At 40.5% G+C, this 18,013-nt stretch overlaps 2 protein-coding genes across 2 annotated transcripts in view; one reads left to right on the top strand and one right to left on the bottom strand.

Annotated features, from left to right (window-relative positions):
• Positions 1–10,099, top strand: part of smyd3 (SET and MYND domain containing 3) — a gene marked incomplete at its 5' end in the record, with an annotated part of 70,965 nt that extends 60,866 nt beyond the window's left edge. Inside the window, 3 exons of the mRNA XM_080499500.1 lie at positions 634–808; positions 9,328–9,436; positions 9,557–10,099. Coding sequence (XP_080355626.1) covers positions 634–808; positions 9,328–9,436; positions 9,557–9,667 — 395 coding nt within the window. The 3' untranslated portion in view covers positions 9,668–10,099. The remainder of the gene's footprint in view (positions 1–633; positions 809–9,327; positions 9,437–9,556) is intronic.
• A 7,033-nt stretch (positions 10,100–17,132) lies between these two features.
• Positions 17,133–18,013, bottom strand: part of kif26ba (kinesin family member 26Ba) — a 79,495-nt gene continuing 78,614 nt past the window's right edge. Inside the window, exon 28 of the mRNA XM_080501934.1 lies at positions 17,133–17,383. Coding sequence (XP_080358060.1) covers positions 17,235–17,383 — 149 coding nt within the window. The 3' untranslated portion in view covers positions 17,133–17,234. The remainder of the gene's footprint in view (positions 17,384–18,013) is intronic.

Here is an 18,013-nt window from a genome sequence, read left to right as displayed (position 1 = left end):
GAAAGGAAAAACTCTCTAACAGGAAGAAACCTTTGCAGAAACCAGAGTCAGAGGTGGCGACTTTTCTGCTGGCTGGTTGGGGTGAGAGGGTAGAGGAGAGGAACGGATACAGACCCTTATTCAGAGGAATATAGACCCTGGTTCAGGTAGGGGGCAAGAAACAGACCCTGATCAAAATAATTATGTGGTAAATTACTAGCACAGCACATCTACTGAATGAATTAATATGCAAAAACAATTTTACATCTCTAAAATCTTCAATCACAACCTGATTTCCTAATAAGCAGCATTGGTGCCTTGTGTAAAGGTAACTTCAAATCTTGCTGGTCATTAAAATTTAGTACACAATTAACAAAGCAATTAAAACCCTTGTGAGAAGTAGACTAAGTGCTGTGCTGTCACGTTCATTAATCTCATCTTTAACCGTTCTCGTAGTGATACCACAGAGAGCTTGGAAATAGACAAACTTTGAAGCTGTATGTCTTTGTACTCGGCTGTATCGAGGAACTCAAAGTCATGAATAAGTGAACATGTGTCAATGAATGAAGCATTCCCTCAGTGTAAGGCTTTAATCACATTTTGTACTGCACCCAGTAAACATTTTCAAAAGTTTCTCCTTAAGTCACCTTCCAGATTGGAAAACGCTGTTCGAGAACTCTCATCATCTATTGTCAGCCATTGGTGCCGGAGTACCTGATGAAAATCTCTACAAGCTCAGAATTACAGACATGGCTTTAGATGCTGCGATCCACCTGCAACTCTGGGAAGAAGCTATGAAATACGGTCTGAAGACACTTCCAGCATACAGGTAAATTGCTGTGAGAGTATGTTTGACATTAGTAGAGCATTTTCAGCTGAAAATAGCTTTACAACAATACTAAGACTCACCCAATTAACTGTAAACCCATGCAATACATTTACCTTATGTGTTAAGGGCAGAATTCCTATATTTTCACAATAAAAAGATATTTGGATCTGTAGCAAATAGAAAGGACCAGTGGATACAAGTTAATTTAATACAGTAGACATGCTACGTTAACGGTTTTGTACTGGACATAATATTGAAATTGCAATATATCTTCATTAAGTTTATTTTGCATTGAGTTCATAAATGTGCAATTTAACGAAACAGCAATTTTAAACCCCACTTTGATGATCATTTTTCCTAAAAGGCCTCATTTCTATTTATGTCTGGATGTGTGCCTACAGATTTGCTGGTTTGTGCACGTGAGGGAGAAGACAACATTAATTCACTCTGAGTGCATCTCAAGTGCAACTCCCTCATTTGGGACAGGATTACATAACTTCACAAATACAGATTATGGCTTTGAAGGTTTGAGCTCACTATTTAAACCAGATGCTTTCATGAGCTTCACATGTCCTTCAGATTGCATTTTATGTTCCTTTATGTTGATCCCTCAGTTTTTATTAGAAGGCAGACAATCTTATAGCGAGTGAAAGATTCAGGAGATGCTTAACACTTTGCACCAGTCGTAGTGACTACTGCAACTACAAAAGTACATACATTGGCACAAAACACTAACAATTTTCTTCTCAGCTAAGCACTTGTAAATATTAAGATGGATTTGGTAAATGGATTTCACTTATATAGCACACACACACATACAGCTGTTCACCGCATTCACCCATGTATTGCTACTTGTAGCCAAACTAAGTTGATTAGTAAAACTAAATATTTGAAATTTCAAATATATACAAAAGCTACAAAAAGCCCCTTATTTTAAATTAGAAGCTGCTTCGCAAGCGATCCACAGTCCACATGCTAGTTTTTGACCTCTTCTTGCTTCTTTTCTACAGAGTGATTGACTTCCGGTTGCTCAACCTCCTCATTGTGCCCACACACTTGTATACAAGTGTGACACTAATTGATCTTGTGTGAAGGGCGGCACTCTAATGCCATGACTCTGCTCACAACGGTAACAACATATCCACAGGAGAGAAGCAACAACATCCTCTCTCTCCGAGAGAGAGAGAGAGAGAGAGAGAGAGAGAGAGAGAGAGAGAGAGAGAGAGAGAGAGAGAGAGAGAGAGAGAGAGAGAGAGAGAGAGAGAGAGAGAGAGAGAGAGAGAGATCTCGAAAAGCAAAGATGAACCCAAGTGAGAGATGGTTGTTCGAGTTTCAAGGAGAAAGCAGAGAAAAGGTTGGAATAAATGAAAAATGAGGGAAGAGCAATGAGGTGCAGGGCAGGGTGAATGTGATCAGCGGGGAAGGCGGAGGAGCAGTGAGGAATCTGATATAAAGCGGACAAATGAAACGCACCGAGTATGAAGATGACGGGGAGGAGGGAACGACAGTGAATGGAAGAATAAAAAAAGAAGGCGAGGAAAGATTCATGAGAAGAAAGTGAGTGAAAGAGTGGGAGGAAGATACTCCATATTCATCTGCTATCTTCCTCTAGGGATCTTCAGATGGCGGTGGAAGAAAGATAGCTGCAGGAGCTCTCCATCTTCCTCTTCCTCCTGTCCTGGTCTTCGTTCTGTTCTCCTTTCTTCTCTCACTCCCTCTCAGGTCCTCAGTTTCATCTCTTTTCTGTCTGTCAAGTACAGAGAGGTGTTTTCCCTGCGATTAATGCTCACCGACTTCAAGCTGCACATAATTTACTTCTACGGACTTGCTAATTTTCAAGTTTGGATGTTGTGGATAAGTTGGATGCTGTACGTAACAAAACAAAGACTCTGGGCACACACGTCTTTATTTTTGCAGGAAAATATGAGATGTGACTTTCTGGTAATATTTGCTGGAAGGCTGAACACCCATTTATATTTGGCAGTTAAGAATTCTGTTGCAAAAGATTTCTGCAGTGACTTTGGTAAAGCAGTGTTGTGCTCAGGGTCAGTCTGTGAACATGATAGTGGCTGCAATGGAAATGCAAAGTTAATGCTAACAGGCTCCATTAGAGCAGCACACTGTTCTTCCTTCCAGTTTCTGGTGAAGACAAAAAACACTTCAGGCAGATCACTGACCGGATTGAGAGACATGTTGAGAAAAGAAGGCTTTGGCCATTCATTATATTCACCATTACATTACAAAATAGTTTGCTCTAATTTAAAGTCTATGTAAATAATTGACACTACACTAAAATATAGATCCTCCAAAAGTGTGTGTCCAGAAATACAAATTATACCTAAATCGATTTGCGCAGCTGAAGTACTGATATTTCCTGCAACTGTCTGTTTCCACTCAAAAAAAGTTTCATTTAATTGTAGCTTCTCCTTGTGAAATACTTGGATCGATTTGGATTCTCTCTCGAGTTGTTGGACTGTGAGAAGGGAGCATTCCTCTTTGTATCCATTGATCCATAATGTGCTGAGCAGCCATTAGCATTAAGCAGGACAGAGACGTTGTAGAGAGAGTGATGGTCTCTTTGTTCTAGTTTCCCCGTGGCTCCTGAGGCTGCCTGAAACTTCCCAAGAAGAAAAAAAACCCACAATGAAGCAGATCGCAGTTTTGATCTCAGTCCTTAAGAGATCTCTCTGCATTTAGAAACTGTATACTAGTCATTTGTAACGGTGTGATGTCACTGAGTTTCACTTGTGCTGCATTTCCCTCCTTGCATTATATTGTATTTCATAACCTGTCAAAGTTTTGCGACAGAACTCACACACTATAAGGTCATGTGCATCACTTTAGAGTTGTTGGTGTGGATGAATCTTTAAGACACAAGCACAAAACAATTTGTTCATAGGGAAGGTGAAGCGATGAGCAGAAACCAGAGTGTGATTTACTCAGGCGGTGTTGGAAAGAAATATGTCCTCCTGTTCAACTGAATTATTACATTTTTTTTTTTGCACAGCCAGTGATATCATTCATTCCCCCTGCATACTGAATAAAGCTTCTTCACCACCAGACCAGATAAAATAGATTCATGTATTTTTAAATTCAAGTGAAGGCGATCTCTCATTTATCACAAATCGAGAGTGAAACTCATGCGATCGTTTCTAAATTTACACCGCTCCGTACATCTTCTTTCTTTGAAATAAAAGCTACTGTCAACAGCTCAGGCACAATAAATTCCATTTTCTGGGGCTGCGAGAGTCTTTTTCTCTGAAAGTCAATGTTTGGAGGTTTTTGCAAGTAAAACATTTATTATAGTCTCAAATTTTATGTTGTCTGCATTAGTTAATTTTAAATTTTAAATTTTTTACTCTTAAAAAGATTTACCTAAGTGTTAAACTGAATTTACTTTTTTACTTTTTTTTTTTTTTTGGGGGGGGGGTAAACAATCAAGAGTTGTTTTGGATAACTACCCCACTGCCATCAAACACAACTCTGTTTTCACGACCAGTCACACCTTTGTGTGACTGGTCCCACACACACGTGCACGCACACACGTGATTTTTATATCCTAATTTGCTCTGGATAACAGATAATTTATTTTTCTCAGCACGTCTAACTGTGAATTTGTGGAACAAAAGTGATTCTGACAGTTAACAAAATACAATTAAACTGAGTGCTCAGACTTAATCTTTCCTCTGTGTTTTACTTCTCGTTGTCTAGTTAGGAAGATAATCCATGCTTTCCTCACATAAACAGGCCACTCATATTTTTTTTTCACCTCCTGAACAAGCAACTCATTAGTTCCACAGCATTTGCTTGGAAATACAACACTTTTCCCACTACTATTAATTTCTTTTCCTTGCCCACGCTCTTGCTCATACCCGAGAGCCACGGCTCTCTCGCTGTATCAGATGAGCATTCCTGATCAATTTACTCTCCTGGGAATCAAATCTGTAGACAGGGAGGTAATGAAATTATTTTAATTGCTTTGTGGTTCTATATGCAAAGAGGAGGTTTAATTGGTGTGGGGTCTTGATGTGCGTGTTTGCATGTCATGGCAGCCTCAACAACTCGCTTGATAATTAAATAAACATTGTAACTTGTTATTATTCATGGCAGACTAATGTTGGTTTAGTCTTTGAGCTTTCTATCTAATAATTGAAATTTAACCACAGGATCAGAGACCACCTCTGTAATTATGAGGCCCCTCCGTCAGCAGTTTAGTTCAGCTTGAAGGTGTGGACAAATGAGCTATTAGCACTGGGGCTTTTTCAAAGAAGTTCATTAACTTTGATTTCATTTGTTAAAAAAGGAAGCTTTCCTTATGAACTGAAGGATGACGTTATTAGTTTTGTTCAACTGATGGAAAGACACTTAAAAACTATACTTTGTTTATACCCAATGCTGTTTCTGTTTACCTTGCTCAATTGAATTGCATATTGAATCCTCCTCTTTGCATTTGCTCAGTGAAATCTGGCAAATACCTTATTATACAGGGTTATCGAAGGTGAGGTGGATTCAATTTGACCATCAATTTGATCTCTGCTCACGTATTATTACTGGTGTTTGTCTGTATGTGTTTTCATTTCTGTTTAATTTTGGTTTGTGCCTGAGTGTTAGAAGGAGAGAGGAACAAGAATAAAAATGGAGAAAGGTTTGTGCTTAGTCACTGCACAGTCCTTTAAAATAAAATTGCATTTTACGTGTACAATCAAGAGGGCAGAAAATGGAGGGAAGGTTAAAGAAAGGAGCAGAGGTAAAGTGGAGGAGAGGAGTGAATGGAGAGGAAAAAGGAAACCAGACGAACAACATCGGCAACTTTAATCCCTGCAGCTCGCCGGATGAAGAGCACAAATAGAAACGGGCAGGAGCAGAGTAAAGGAGATGTGAAGCGGGAAAAGGAATAAGAGATTAGAGGAGAGGGGTGAGAAGAAAAGAGAATAAAGGAAAAGTGGAGTTGGGTAAATGAGTGTTTTGAGAACTCCAGTGTTTGGTAACAACAAAGCTGTTTCCTACAGGTCCCTGGTGTGTATTTATCTTTATAGGATGCTGAAATGTCCCAGTTCTGTGTGTGAACATTTACAGTAGGTGAGCTTTCTATACAAAGGATGCAAAGCCTCAATGCACCTCAATTTCCATGCATGGGCACATGTTAAACACCACTAATCCAGTTATGTCATAATGTTTTTGACATGTTTATGATGTGGTCATGAAACTTGTCAAAGCAAATACAGAACTGTACAACTGGATGCATGGAAACATGAATATAATTGCCATTTGAATGGTTGCATCGAGATCTAATCTATATATTTATGTGTTCCGTTTATCCTTTATGTTTAAAAGGAAAACCAAAAGTACACACAACCCACCACATGCTAAAAGACATAATTGGTCAAAAGGCACCAATATTTCCAAAACGTCTTTCAGCACATAAAGAGTAAAGTATTCACTCCATGCCTTGTACTGGGGATTCTGGCTGCAGCCATTTTTGAGTGACAAATTGCTTACTGGCTGCCCCTTCAATATCTTTTTCATCAAGTGTGTTCCATATCTGAGTGAATGATTTTGAATACCATGCAATCAGGGGCCAGCTGAGTCCACACTTGATACTTTCTGCATTATCTGTGTCACGTCCTGTCAGTAGTCCGACCTTCTTCCCTTCTTTCTTCCCTTCCTTTCTCGACCCACAAGGACCTGAGGATACATTTGCATGACAACTGGAAGTATTTCTTTCTAAGTTGACTAAACCCCTGGCTGTGCCTGATTTATATGTGAATCTGTGCTAGACATTGGAAATCTATCAAAGGAATTCCAAATAATAGAGAAAAGAATGAAGCGTGATGGAAAGCACAGTGTACAGCTGCATGCAGGCAAAGTATCTGAGTACATGCATGGTTTGTGACCACCCCCCCCCCCCAATGCATCCCTGTTTTTTGTGCTTGTATCAGGGGAATTGCTGCTCTTCAGTCGGTGACGGTGTTTGACTTTGCGTGTATGTCTGCACAATGTTAGTCATGTTGCATGGTGTAGTGTTGCCTTACAATAGTGAAACTACAAAAGAATGAAAATGACTTTAAGAAAAAAAAGCTGAGCTGGGAAGAGAAGTACTGATGCAAGCACACGAGCACGCACACACGGCAAAGCAGGTATCTTGAAGCACACAAACACACAGACGTGCATAATGTGCACTTTTTCTTCCTCCCTTGTCCTGTTCGGCAGCTTGGGCAAACAATATGACGTGATTGAGAACCTTCCAGTGTCAGAACAGTTTTTGCGCTTGCAACAGGAACAGATTTAGAATCTCCTCCTGTTGCTGCCTTTACTGGAAGCTGGCATGGCTGCCATAGAGGATCGGAGGGTGGGGGGGTGCTCAAAGAGAGAAGATTGAGGAGATACGGGGGGGGCAGACAATACCCTTGTTAATGTTACAGAACAAGTATATATACTATAGTAGGAAGGACAGCCAACTTCCCGCCCCCAGAAGCCCTGCATTCCAACCACCCACATTCCCACCACCTGCCCCCCCAGTCACTCCCCCCTGATCCCTCCAAAGACCCCCCACCACTGATCCCCCACACACAGACACACCAGGCTACCAGCCGGGCCCCCACCAAGCCACTGCGAGATGCCATCCTCCACCAATCCAACCATTTATGGGGAGGGGGGGACCCCAGCAGCGCCATGCCTGAGCGAGTGCGCCCCCCCGCATTTCATCTGCACTCGCCCCCGGGCTCAGGCGAGATCACAGCGTGAGGTTCTGCAGGGAGCCCCATCCGCCGCCACCCGACCCGCATAATGTGCACTTAAGTACACTTGAATATTTTTAGGTTTTCGCTGCCGCTATTTCTCTCACAACCCCCAGACCAACTTATGTTCACACACACACACACACACACACACACACACACACACACACACACACACACACACACACACACACACACACACACACACACACACACACACACACACACACACACACACACACACACACACACACACACACACACACACACACACACACACAGTAGATCTTATTCGTAGTCCACACTGTGAAAGTCAGTGGTTTGGTTCTGACTGCAGAGTGAGAATGCTGACAAATTACAGCAAAATCTAATCTGTATACGATCCATGTTTCCACATTGAAGTAAAGATGAAATTCATCCAATGATGCATTTTTTTACCCTGACTGTTGATGGTAGCCTTCTGTTACCAGTCTCATCTTTGAACGTCTTTTCATGTGTATTGAGCTGGTGTTTCGTGGGTTTAAAGAATAGGACTACGGTTATAGGGGCTTCCTACTGTTTAGGTTCCTCGGTAAAGGTTTTAGCTGAAGTTATTTAAAGGATGATGAGGAGGATTTTTGAACCTTAGAATTAGAAAGCACAATGTAAACTTTGTCCTCTTCCACCAAAGCTGGTTTGACTGGCAAAGCTCATGTTCAGTGTTTTGACCGAGGAAGCTGTGTGAAACCACAACAAGAGTTCTATGATTTCTAAGTCTATGTTTTGCATCTTTTTTTCCTCAATTCTTTTTTTCCCCACACTTTGTTGTCTTTTTCATCATTATATTGAACAACAATTGCAACACAGCAACATTGACAAAAAACCCTCCCACCCACCCTCAACAATACAAGATTATACTTTACTTGGATCATGTTTTTAGTTCATTTTGTCTTTTTGTTAAATTGAACTGATTCTCCTTTTGTCATTATTACCTGGTCTGTCTCACTCAGATTGCTACAATTTTTTTCATTTTTTTCATTTTGTCCTTCTTAGGTAGTGAAAAGCAAAGGTTTGTTGCTTGATATCGCACTACCAACAGGCTACCACTGTGGATCTCTGAGCAAAGAAACTCTCTGGATGCTGCACTGCAGCTCCTAGTATATGGAGTGAAGGTTAACTGTGAATGTGTACCCAAAAAAAAATCTAAATTCAAAATCTAACATTGTTAGACACAGACACAGCTTCTGTTGCAGAGGGTCACAATGGCTCATGGCTCCCAGCACTCTCATTCTATTGGAGCATTGCACTTCTTCCACTGTTAGACTCCTGGGGTGATGGACCTGCACTGCCTTCCTCGAAGGCTCTCTGAGCCCAGCGAGGACCTGTGGGCAACCCGACCACAGTCTGGGCAGCATACGAGACAACTATTGTCCACTTGTAATATGAAAGTTCCCAGATTTTCTGCCATGGGTGAAACTACCAGTAGCATAATGATCCTGACAACATATCCTTTAGATCCCCAAACCATGTAAGACCTTCTACCCCAACAGGGCCACGGCCCAGGAAGAGCATAGCAAACAGGGAGGAGAGCCTCTGGTCAATCTTTGGGAAGGACAAGGAGGTCTTGGCTTCTATATTCTTCATATTGTCTCCACCAGCCCATGTAGACTAAATGGGAAATACAATGGATGAATGGACATTTTTCAGTGTTGCTGATCCATATTACCTTTCTGATTTCATCCATTAAGCACCAATTTAAAGATAAACCTGATCCCGTCCTTATCCGTGTTTCTCTCTTTGTAGACAGTACTACCCTGACCCTCATCCGGTCCATGGCGTCCAGCTGATGCGAGTAGGAAAGCTGCAGCATTACCTGGAAAACATCAAGGAAGCTTTGGAGACATTCAAGCAGGTAAGAAGTTTGAAATGCTGACAGACTGCCACTCTGAAGTCATGTGTGTAAAGAGATGATCTGAAAGCCTGTTGGAGTGAAGGAAAAATGCCATTTATATATTTATTTCTGTTTTCCAAGGCATATAACATCATGAAGCTCACCCACGGAGATGATTACCCCTTGATGGTTGACTTGAAGATGAAAATGGAGGAATGCCGCTGTGATATGGATCACCAGTCACCTCACTAATCCTGAAACAAAACAAACTGCTCTCTATAACTGATTTCACTCTGTTAGTTTCCTTCTTCACTGACATGTCAAGCGAAAATGTTTTCGTAAACCTCAACAGTAAAGACTAGACAGGGGTCGAACCACAAACCTCCACATTGAAAGTCGACCTGCTCTCCAAACTGTCCTTCGGTTGATTATAGACATTAAAAAAAAATTATTACCAACAGTGTAATGCTTTAGTATTCCCATTTTCTTAATATTATCCATGTTTTTGAGCAATAAACTGGAGAATGACAATTGCAATGCAGTTATTACAACAACCACCACCACCAGGTTCCTTGATTATTAGTTTGATGCAATGTGATTTTTATTCATAAAATCTCTCCATGAACATTCATACTGTGAATATCCCTCAGGCGGCTTCCACTGCACTCCACTAAAGGAAAGAAAACAAACAATAATTTAGTTGAACAAGTAACAACAAAGTGTTGCTGGCAGCTTGTTTTGACACACTGGCATTCTTCTGCTGTTTCTTTTTGTAGCTGTTTTAAGTGAAACTCGTGTTCATGTAAAGCAGTAAATCCTACAGTATTGGCCAGTTTTCTTTACATGTATTGAAACACATGGAAGGAGGCCTTTTGGGACCCCTGTGGGCCCCTGTAGGCTCCTGTCTCCGGCGTAATCTGTAGATACCATCATGATGAGGGATTCCTAAACTCTGTGTGTGTGCGTGCATGCGTGTATGTGTGTGTTGATTTAGTGAAGCAGGGTTTTCAAAACATCCATCAACCTCTCTGCATATCACTCACTCTCTCACACACACACACACACACACACACACACACACACACACACACACACACACACACACACACACACACACACACACACACACACACACACACACACACACACACACACACACACACACACACACACACACACACACACACACACACACACACACACACACACACACACACACACTTCCCTCGGTAATCCCAAAATTCTGCTGTTTGCAAACTGATGACAGCATTTCCTGCAAGGGAAAGAGTGTGTGGGTGTGTGAGAGTGCATGGTTGTGTATTTTGGACTTTTCAGGGTCCAATATCTGGGTGCAGACTAGACTTGGCCAGTCTACATTGTGGAGCCTGAACTGTATGGACCCATACTGATCCATGAGTATTTTAGAGTTTGGAAGCCGTTCAAAAGCTAACGATGAGGGTTTGTGAGGGTTTGTGTTAGCAGCACAGCAGCGATGGTTAAGGTAAAGGTGTAAGGCGAGAGAGTAACATATGTCTGTTTTAACCACTTTCAGCTAAGTTTTGGCTAATATAATTCTGTTTTAAATAGTTTTGACCCTAAACATCATAATTACAGAAATGATGATCGATTTGCATTTCTTCTGTCTTTACAACCATGGAAAGGTCAAACATTTTAGGTTGCCTGATAAAGTTCTGCAGTGATGACGATGGTGAACTGAACGGCCTTGGAGAAAAGCTTGTCCTGCTGTACTGATCCTACCTCTTTATGGGCTCTGCTCCTTCCCGTTTCTGACTCTCTCCCCTTCTCCTTGCTCACATCATAACATCCGTCAAATTAGATTTTACTGCTGCTGAACCATTATCCTCTGTGTCTCTCTCTCCCTGTCACTTGCTGTCTTTTCCCCCCACCTTGCTCCCTCTCACTCTCCAAAGCTTTTCAAATTTAATTCACCTTTCCTTGGTGTCTCTCTGCTCTCTTTCACTCCATCTCCACTCGCAGCCAGGGCCAATCAAAAATAAGGAACACCCAGCTGGTTCAACCACCTTCTTTTACTCACCCTTGTGCCATTTACTCTCCCCCACTTTCCATTTTCACTCTCATTTTAGAGACACTCCACCACTCTGTCTGCACCCTGACGCGCCTCCTCGCCACTCTTCACTCTCTCTCTCCGTCTCTCCAGCCCTCTGACTCCTGGCCTCTCTCCACATGCACTTTGTCTTTAAACTAAGTCTGATCCAAACGTACGCGGAGGGGCCATCCAGTGATTAGAAATTGAAATAGAGAACTTGCTATTAATTCCAAATCGATTTACGGCGTTCCTAATACAACAATAAAACATGTCGGCCCAAATTTTACGACATCTTTTTAGATCCCACCAGCTGAGCGTTGGATCATTTTAAAGATTTGTTTTGGGCTTCCAGCTCAGCAGCAATGGAGGATGAAAAGATAGCATCCACTCTCTTTCAAAAAGACAAAACCACTGTTCTTCTGTTTACTCTGGAGCTCTTCACTCCTTATAGACAATCTGCTGACTAAAGGTTTAATGCCTGCAAAATACCTCTTCAAATGTCTTCCTGTGTTTGTTGGGTCCGAGACACGAAGTCATTGCATAATATCACCATGAATAAAAAAAGCACAAGATTTTTTTTTATGGATTTATCTCATCAGCTGCAGTTGTTCTTTGATTTTTATTTTATTTTTTTAAAATTCCAAATGAACCTAAACCTTTTGTCGTCAGCTCTTCCTTGCTTCATCTCCTCCCTCCCCCTCTACAAGACATGTTTCTCTCTAATCACTTGTTTCTCTTTCCCTTTACATTTCATTTTTACTACTTTCCTCTCTTCTTTCTCCTCTTTCATTCCTCCCCACTCCTCCTTCCTGTGTCTTGCTGTGCGCTGATGATCAAAGCAGACTCAATGGGGCAATATGTCACTGAGCGATCTGCCTGCAGGGTTTTAAGCTGCTCATACTCAGGCAGAGGAAGCTCAGGGTGTGTTCACACTTCTCGTCCAGCTCTTTGTTCACAACAGAGCAAAGAAAAAAAAAATCCTATTTTTTTTTCTATGTAGCATTTCACAATGGACAAACATATCAGCGTGAAGAAGAATAGTTGTTTGTAGGATGCATGTTTACAGACAAACCCACATAATTGACAGAAAATTACAGTTCCAGGCTTAATGGGATAGTTCTACCTCTCGTGAGGAGCTCATTAAATAGTGAAGTCTGGTTCACTCACAATTCAAAGTATGGGAAGACCTTACAGGGCTCAACCTAATTTGTGCCCCCCGCCCACCCCCAAGTCTCACTCCAAAGATGCTCTGTCTCACATCAAGAGGTTTTTGAATTTGGTTGGATGCATACTTGTAAAACATTAAAAAGTGTGACTCTTCTCAAGCTACTTTCATTCTTTGATATTTGAAATATCTGGTATGTTTTTACATGCAGTCTGTGAGTGTTGTAAGATTGTTTAAGTCAGTCTTTAGTTTGCATTAAAGTGTTTTACCATATACTTAATTGTTTTCAGCATCATTTGTTCTCGCAGTTTGACTCTATCTCGCACCAAAGTAATGTGAACAAGCATCGGGATAGCGCCTGCCACAACAGGCTCATAAAACACGTTCAGCCTAGTGCAGCAGATTTTGAAAGACCTCAGCCGCCTCAAAAAAAATAGAGGCAGCTTTGGCTCCTGTTGTAAAGAGCTTTGGTGTTCCTGACCCAGTCCAGTTTACTGTCGATATGTATCCCAGGTGTTTGTACTCCTCCACAGTGTTCACACTGTCCCTCTGGATGGAGGCGGGGCACACAGACACCCTGTCCCTCTTCAAGTCCAGCTCCAGCTCCTTAGTCTTTTTCACATTGAGCTGCTCACACCAAGTAACCAAGTTATCCACCATCACTCTGTTATCTGCATATGGTGTCCTCTATCTTGAGTCGCAGCTCGTCAGCGAACTGGAGGGGGTCCGGGTGAGGCTTGACCATTGGCCGGAGCTGCTCCAAGACAAGTGTCTCCAGGATATTCTTGATGTGTGATGGTGTAAACAGCTTTCAGGTGGTAAGTAGACTTGATTTATATAGCACTTTTCACAGATAAACACCACAAAGTTCTTCACAATAAGTTATAATTTTTGTGTGGTAAAGCCCACAACAGTCTTTTGAACATATAGGTTTTGCTCGAAAATGAAATGTTTAATGGGACCTTTGTTAAAATATTGACAGAAGTAAAGCATACATCAGTGAAATGGGACTATTTGACAGCATCAGACCAAGAGACTTAAACAAATGTTAGATTATACTCTTCGATTTCTTGTAACGAGCCATGTGCTTTCAACAAATCCATGCTGCAACGTCAGCTTAACTTTATTTTTTCTAAATGTATAAATGAGTTATGATGCAAAATGTGGATCTTTCTTTTTCATGCATTGGAACTGAGCACATGCTGTGTGTCTTTTTTGTCCATTTTATGTGCAAAGAATGAAAAATCACTTGGGGAGCTCTTTCAATACATTCCTTTATTTACATCCCTCCATCGTACACTTCCATCAACACAATGTGTCGGACCACATTCACAAAAACAGTAAATCTGCAGAGGGGAGTATGATGTTAAATCATGAACACACCACATGCACAATGAGGATCCTGCAGCTAGCATTTGTGTGGTTTCTTACAATCTGACACAAAAACCTATTTCAATTGAGTTTTCCCCAACAACTGGCCCAATGTCTTCCAACTTAACTCAGCGAAAGGTTGTCTGGATACTAATGGGAACATCTGGTTTTAGTAAATGTGGTTCGACCCAAACTTAAACACACAATACTACTTAATAAGTCAGATGCCATGTGTCAGATTTCCAGATAACACGTTATAATTCTTAAATGCTCCTGCAAAAATATTTAACAGCACATCTGTCAATTTGTACCTCTGACAAGGCGTTTTCGCCCGTTTGACCTAAAATCTGACAAAACAGGTTTGGTGAAGAAGTAGATTTACAGGACTCCACATAGTTTCACATGGACTACCTTACCATAAATAACACAGGGATGATACCAAGGCCTGATAAAGAAGTTCGCTTATTGCTTGAATTATAAAGTGCTCCCACATTAGATTTGGCAGTAACATATCGAGGGAGAAATCTTCCACATAGCATCTTAACATGGGAAACAAGTGCCAGCCATTAGCTTTCTCAAATGTAAGGCTCCCAAAACATATACAGCTCGTCACAAAATGCTATCATCAGTCCTGCATACTGGCCAATACAGAATTAACCATCATATTAAAGTACTGGTCCGTATTTAATAGACTGACACTGTTCATGGGCTGCATAGCTAAGCAGTATGTGAATGTTTTAGAAAATCCAAACCAATTAAAACCCTCAAGAGGAACAAAACAAAACAACCTGAAAAATTATATAAAATAAAAATGAGCGCATATATAATATGTGCACAGTATATATATTTATATGTGACATGGTATTAGCAACGTATTATGTACAGTTTTTTTGAAATGCATAGTAACTCTTTAAGATCATAAGATGTACATAAATAAGAGCATTAATTAGCGTCTTCAAGCTCAAATAAATAAACTTTCATTCATGACGAGCACGGTGAACCTTTAGATGAAAACAGGTAACAGTTGGAGGGAAACTTTGCCTGACTCTTGCCTTTTATTTGTCAAAGGTGTAGATTTTGGGATAATGCCCATGTCGGATTTCCTCAGCTCTCCTGGCTTTATGAATTTAATACCTGTTTCCTCTTAACAAAGCTAAGCAAAGATCAAAACCTGTCAGAGTTAACAGCTCTTTTTGTAGTTTTTGTCACAATTGAGTAAAACAAAGCAGAGTTCGAGGTGTTTGAGAGATGATTTTAACACTGTTGACAAATCATAACGACGTCAGTACAGCATTTCCTCTTCCTTCTGAAGTCAGCAGCTTTTCCTCAACCTTAAAGAGGATTATCAGGACTTCCATGCTTGGCCGATAAAGCCATACAGAGGACTGGGTAGTGATGACGGCGATGGAGAAGAAGCATTTAAATGGTGTTGTTCTGTGTTTGAGAGGGAAACAGGCTCTTTCATGTATTTATATTTGTACAAACATTTAGATCATGAACATCTCAAGCACCATAGAGAATAATATGAAAAAATCTGAAGGGTTGCTATTCGTTCCCCTAAAAATGGAACCAGGCAGAGATCTATGACTCCTGATCCGCTCGTCACTTTGTCCTTCACTCCATTTAAACAGATTTCTGTAGTAACATCACATTAAGCAAATACAATAGTGGTGCCATTTAAACGTCTCACAATTGTAATCCTCAAGTATTTTAAGCCTAAATTCATGACATATTTCAAATAATACAGGCCTTAATGTTAAAATGTACACATCCTGCACCCTTTTTCTTTGTCACAATTTTTTTTTAATATCTTTTAATCGAGCCGAGCCTCTACGTGGTTCCATTGCACTTCAATAATAATAATAAAAAATGACACCTCATTATAAAACACACATGTTGACAAATCATTCAGTTTCTTTTAGAATAGAGCAGAACAACACAGATACAAACAACAGACAGTCTTTCTGTCAGGCAGGCGGCCAGGCAGTCAGATGTACTTTAACACGGGAAAGGAGGGAAACATTTCCACTTTCACTCCTACACAACTCAGACATTTCATTGCTTTGCGAACATGAAAAAGCCATCACATCTGCACTATCGGGGGATATAGATATATCGTGTAGCAATTCCCCAGAGGGTCAAAGCTCAGATGTGCTCCGTTTGTGAGTAAAGTCAAGGTAGAAACAACACCACAATAAAATGTTTTTTTAAACACATAATTCCTGGAAAGATTTTTGTTTGTTTTACTCCCCAGATATTTGGTCCTGACAACAGTTTTATCATTTTAAAGAGGACTTAGTGTTTACCAATCTTTGTTTTTGCTCCCACCATTGTACAAATACACATTTCAGTACATAATTTGTTTATCCTATAGTAAAACACCAACCCACAGTAAAACAGCACATTTAAATATGACAATAAGTGAAAATATTTTCCATGGACACTGATCTTTTGTGGGGTTCTTCTATGCTAGCACCAGACTTACTGCATGTGCACAACTTCAGAAAGAAAGAGTTGGTCTTGGTTTTGTTGAAATGTTCACAAGGCACTTATCTAAATCATTCTCTTTGTCTTTCTCCTCATAAATCCTGTACGTTTACTGAGCAACAGCGCCGGGCTGTCCAGCAGTCACCTCTCTGCTGTTTACAGCCAAATGACTTTTGACCATGTAAACTCCAGAAAGTGCTCTTCCAAAGTGATGGCAGATGAAAAATCCTCCTTCTTCTCTTAAAAAAAAATAAAATAAAAATGGCGGCTTGTGTTTTCCTCTCTCCTCCTCCTTGTTCCTCTTTACATTCTTAAATGTTGGAGTGAATGCCGCCTCAGCCACCAAGTTATATTCTTGTCGATTCAAAGTCAAAAGGAGCAAGTCTGCCACCTCAGTCAGCTGGTTCATGGTAGTTTATCAATAAGAGGTTTTTTTTTTTATTTCAACACTGACACAAAAAAGTAGAAAATACTGTGTTTGCTGGCCTGGTTTTTACAAAATACCTCCATTGGTACAATGTTTCATTCATCTTTCTGTCTACTCACATCAGGAGAAGATGGAAAGATGATATGCAGGATTTAGAGTTCCTTCTTTCAACCATTCACTCATCCAGTGAGAGATATTTGTTAAAATGTATTTTTTTCTGAATGATTTCTAGTATTCAAGAGACAATGAGTCTCACAATAAAAGTCTAGCCATGTGTTTGCCTCTTTATCCCTTCATTTGTCTACCGATGTCTCGAGGACACATCGAAGCAGGTGATCATCATGAGATGGGCTTTGCAGAAGTTTACTCTGGTCTCCAGTTTGTCTGTGACCGTTTCCAGAGCTTCCAGATACTCCAGTGAGTCCACCTCATAGGGCTGCTGCAGGTCAACTGGTCACAGACAGAGAAGATATGTCAGAACACGTAGGCATTGTTGGCATTAACATCCTTAAAAGTTCAGGAAAAGTATCACGGAACAAACAAGAGCAGCAAGAAATGGATCAAAATGGCAAGTAGTCATAGCTTGACATGATTGTTTTGTGAATTTTACTCATGCTGGGGTCCTAAAACAAAGACTACTGAGCCTCCCTCTTCACAATCAAGGAATTGAAGCGTTTGTCTGGTTTTTTTGTGTGTTTTTTTTTATTTGGTTACATGTATGGCATAAATGTGTTAAAAGAAATTTGAAAAAAGGATTTTGGCAAACTTTTTTTTTCCATTTTTGAATTCCATGAGGAACTGATCAAAAGCGAAATGAACAAAACTTGATTTCCATTCGCATATAAACAATTTTAAACAATTCTCAATTATTTAAAAACCATTTCCCTTGCATATTAATTTGTTGAAATTATCCTGTATTATATTCCTTACGATAGTGATAACAAATCATTATGTTTGAATCAACATGCCATCATACTACCATTTATTTGCTGAATTTCCGGTAAGTGCATGTAAACAGCTAACGAGAACTGAGCCAGACAAATGTGCTGTTGGTTTTGCGATTGCACGAGATGCAGTACT

This window comes from Blennius ocellaris (assembly GCF_963422515.1).
Source record: "Blennius ocellaris genome assembly, chromosome: 1".
In the NCBI taxonomy this organism is placed as follows: domain Eukaryota; kingdom Metazoa; phylum Chordata; class Actinopteri; order Blenniiformes; family Blenniidae; genus Blennius; species Blennius ocellaris.
This window is presented reverse-complemented; position numbering and strand designations above follow the sequence as displayed.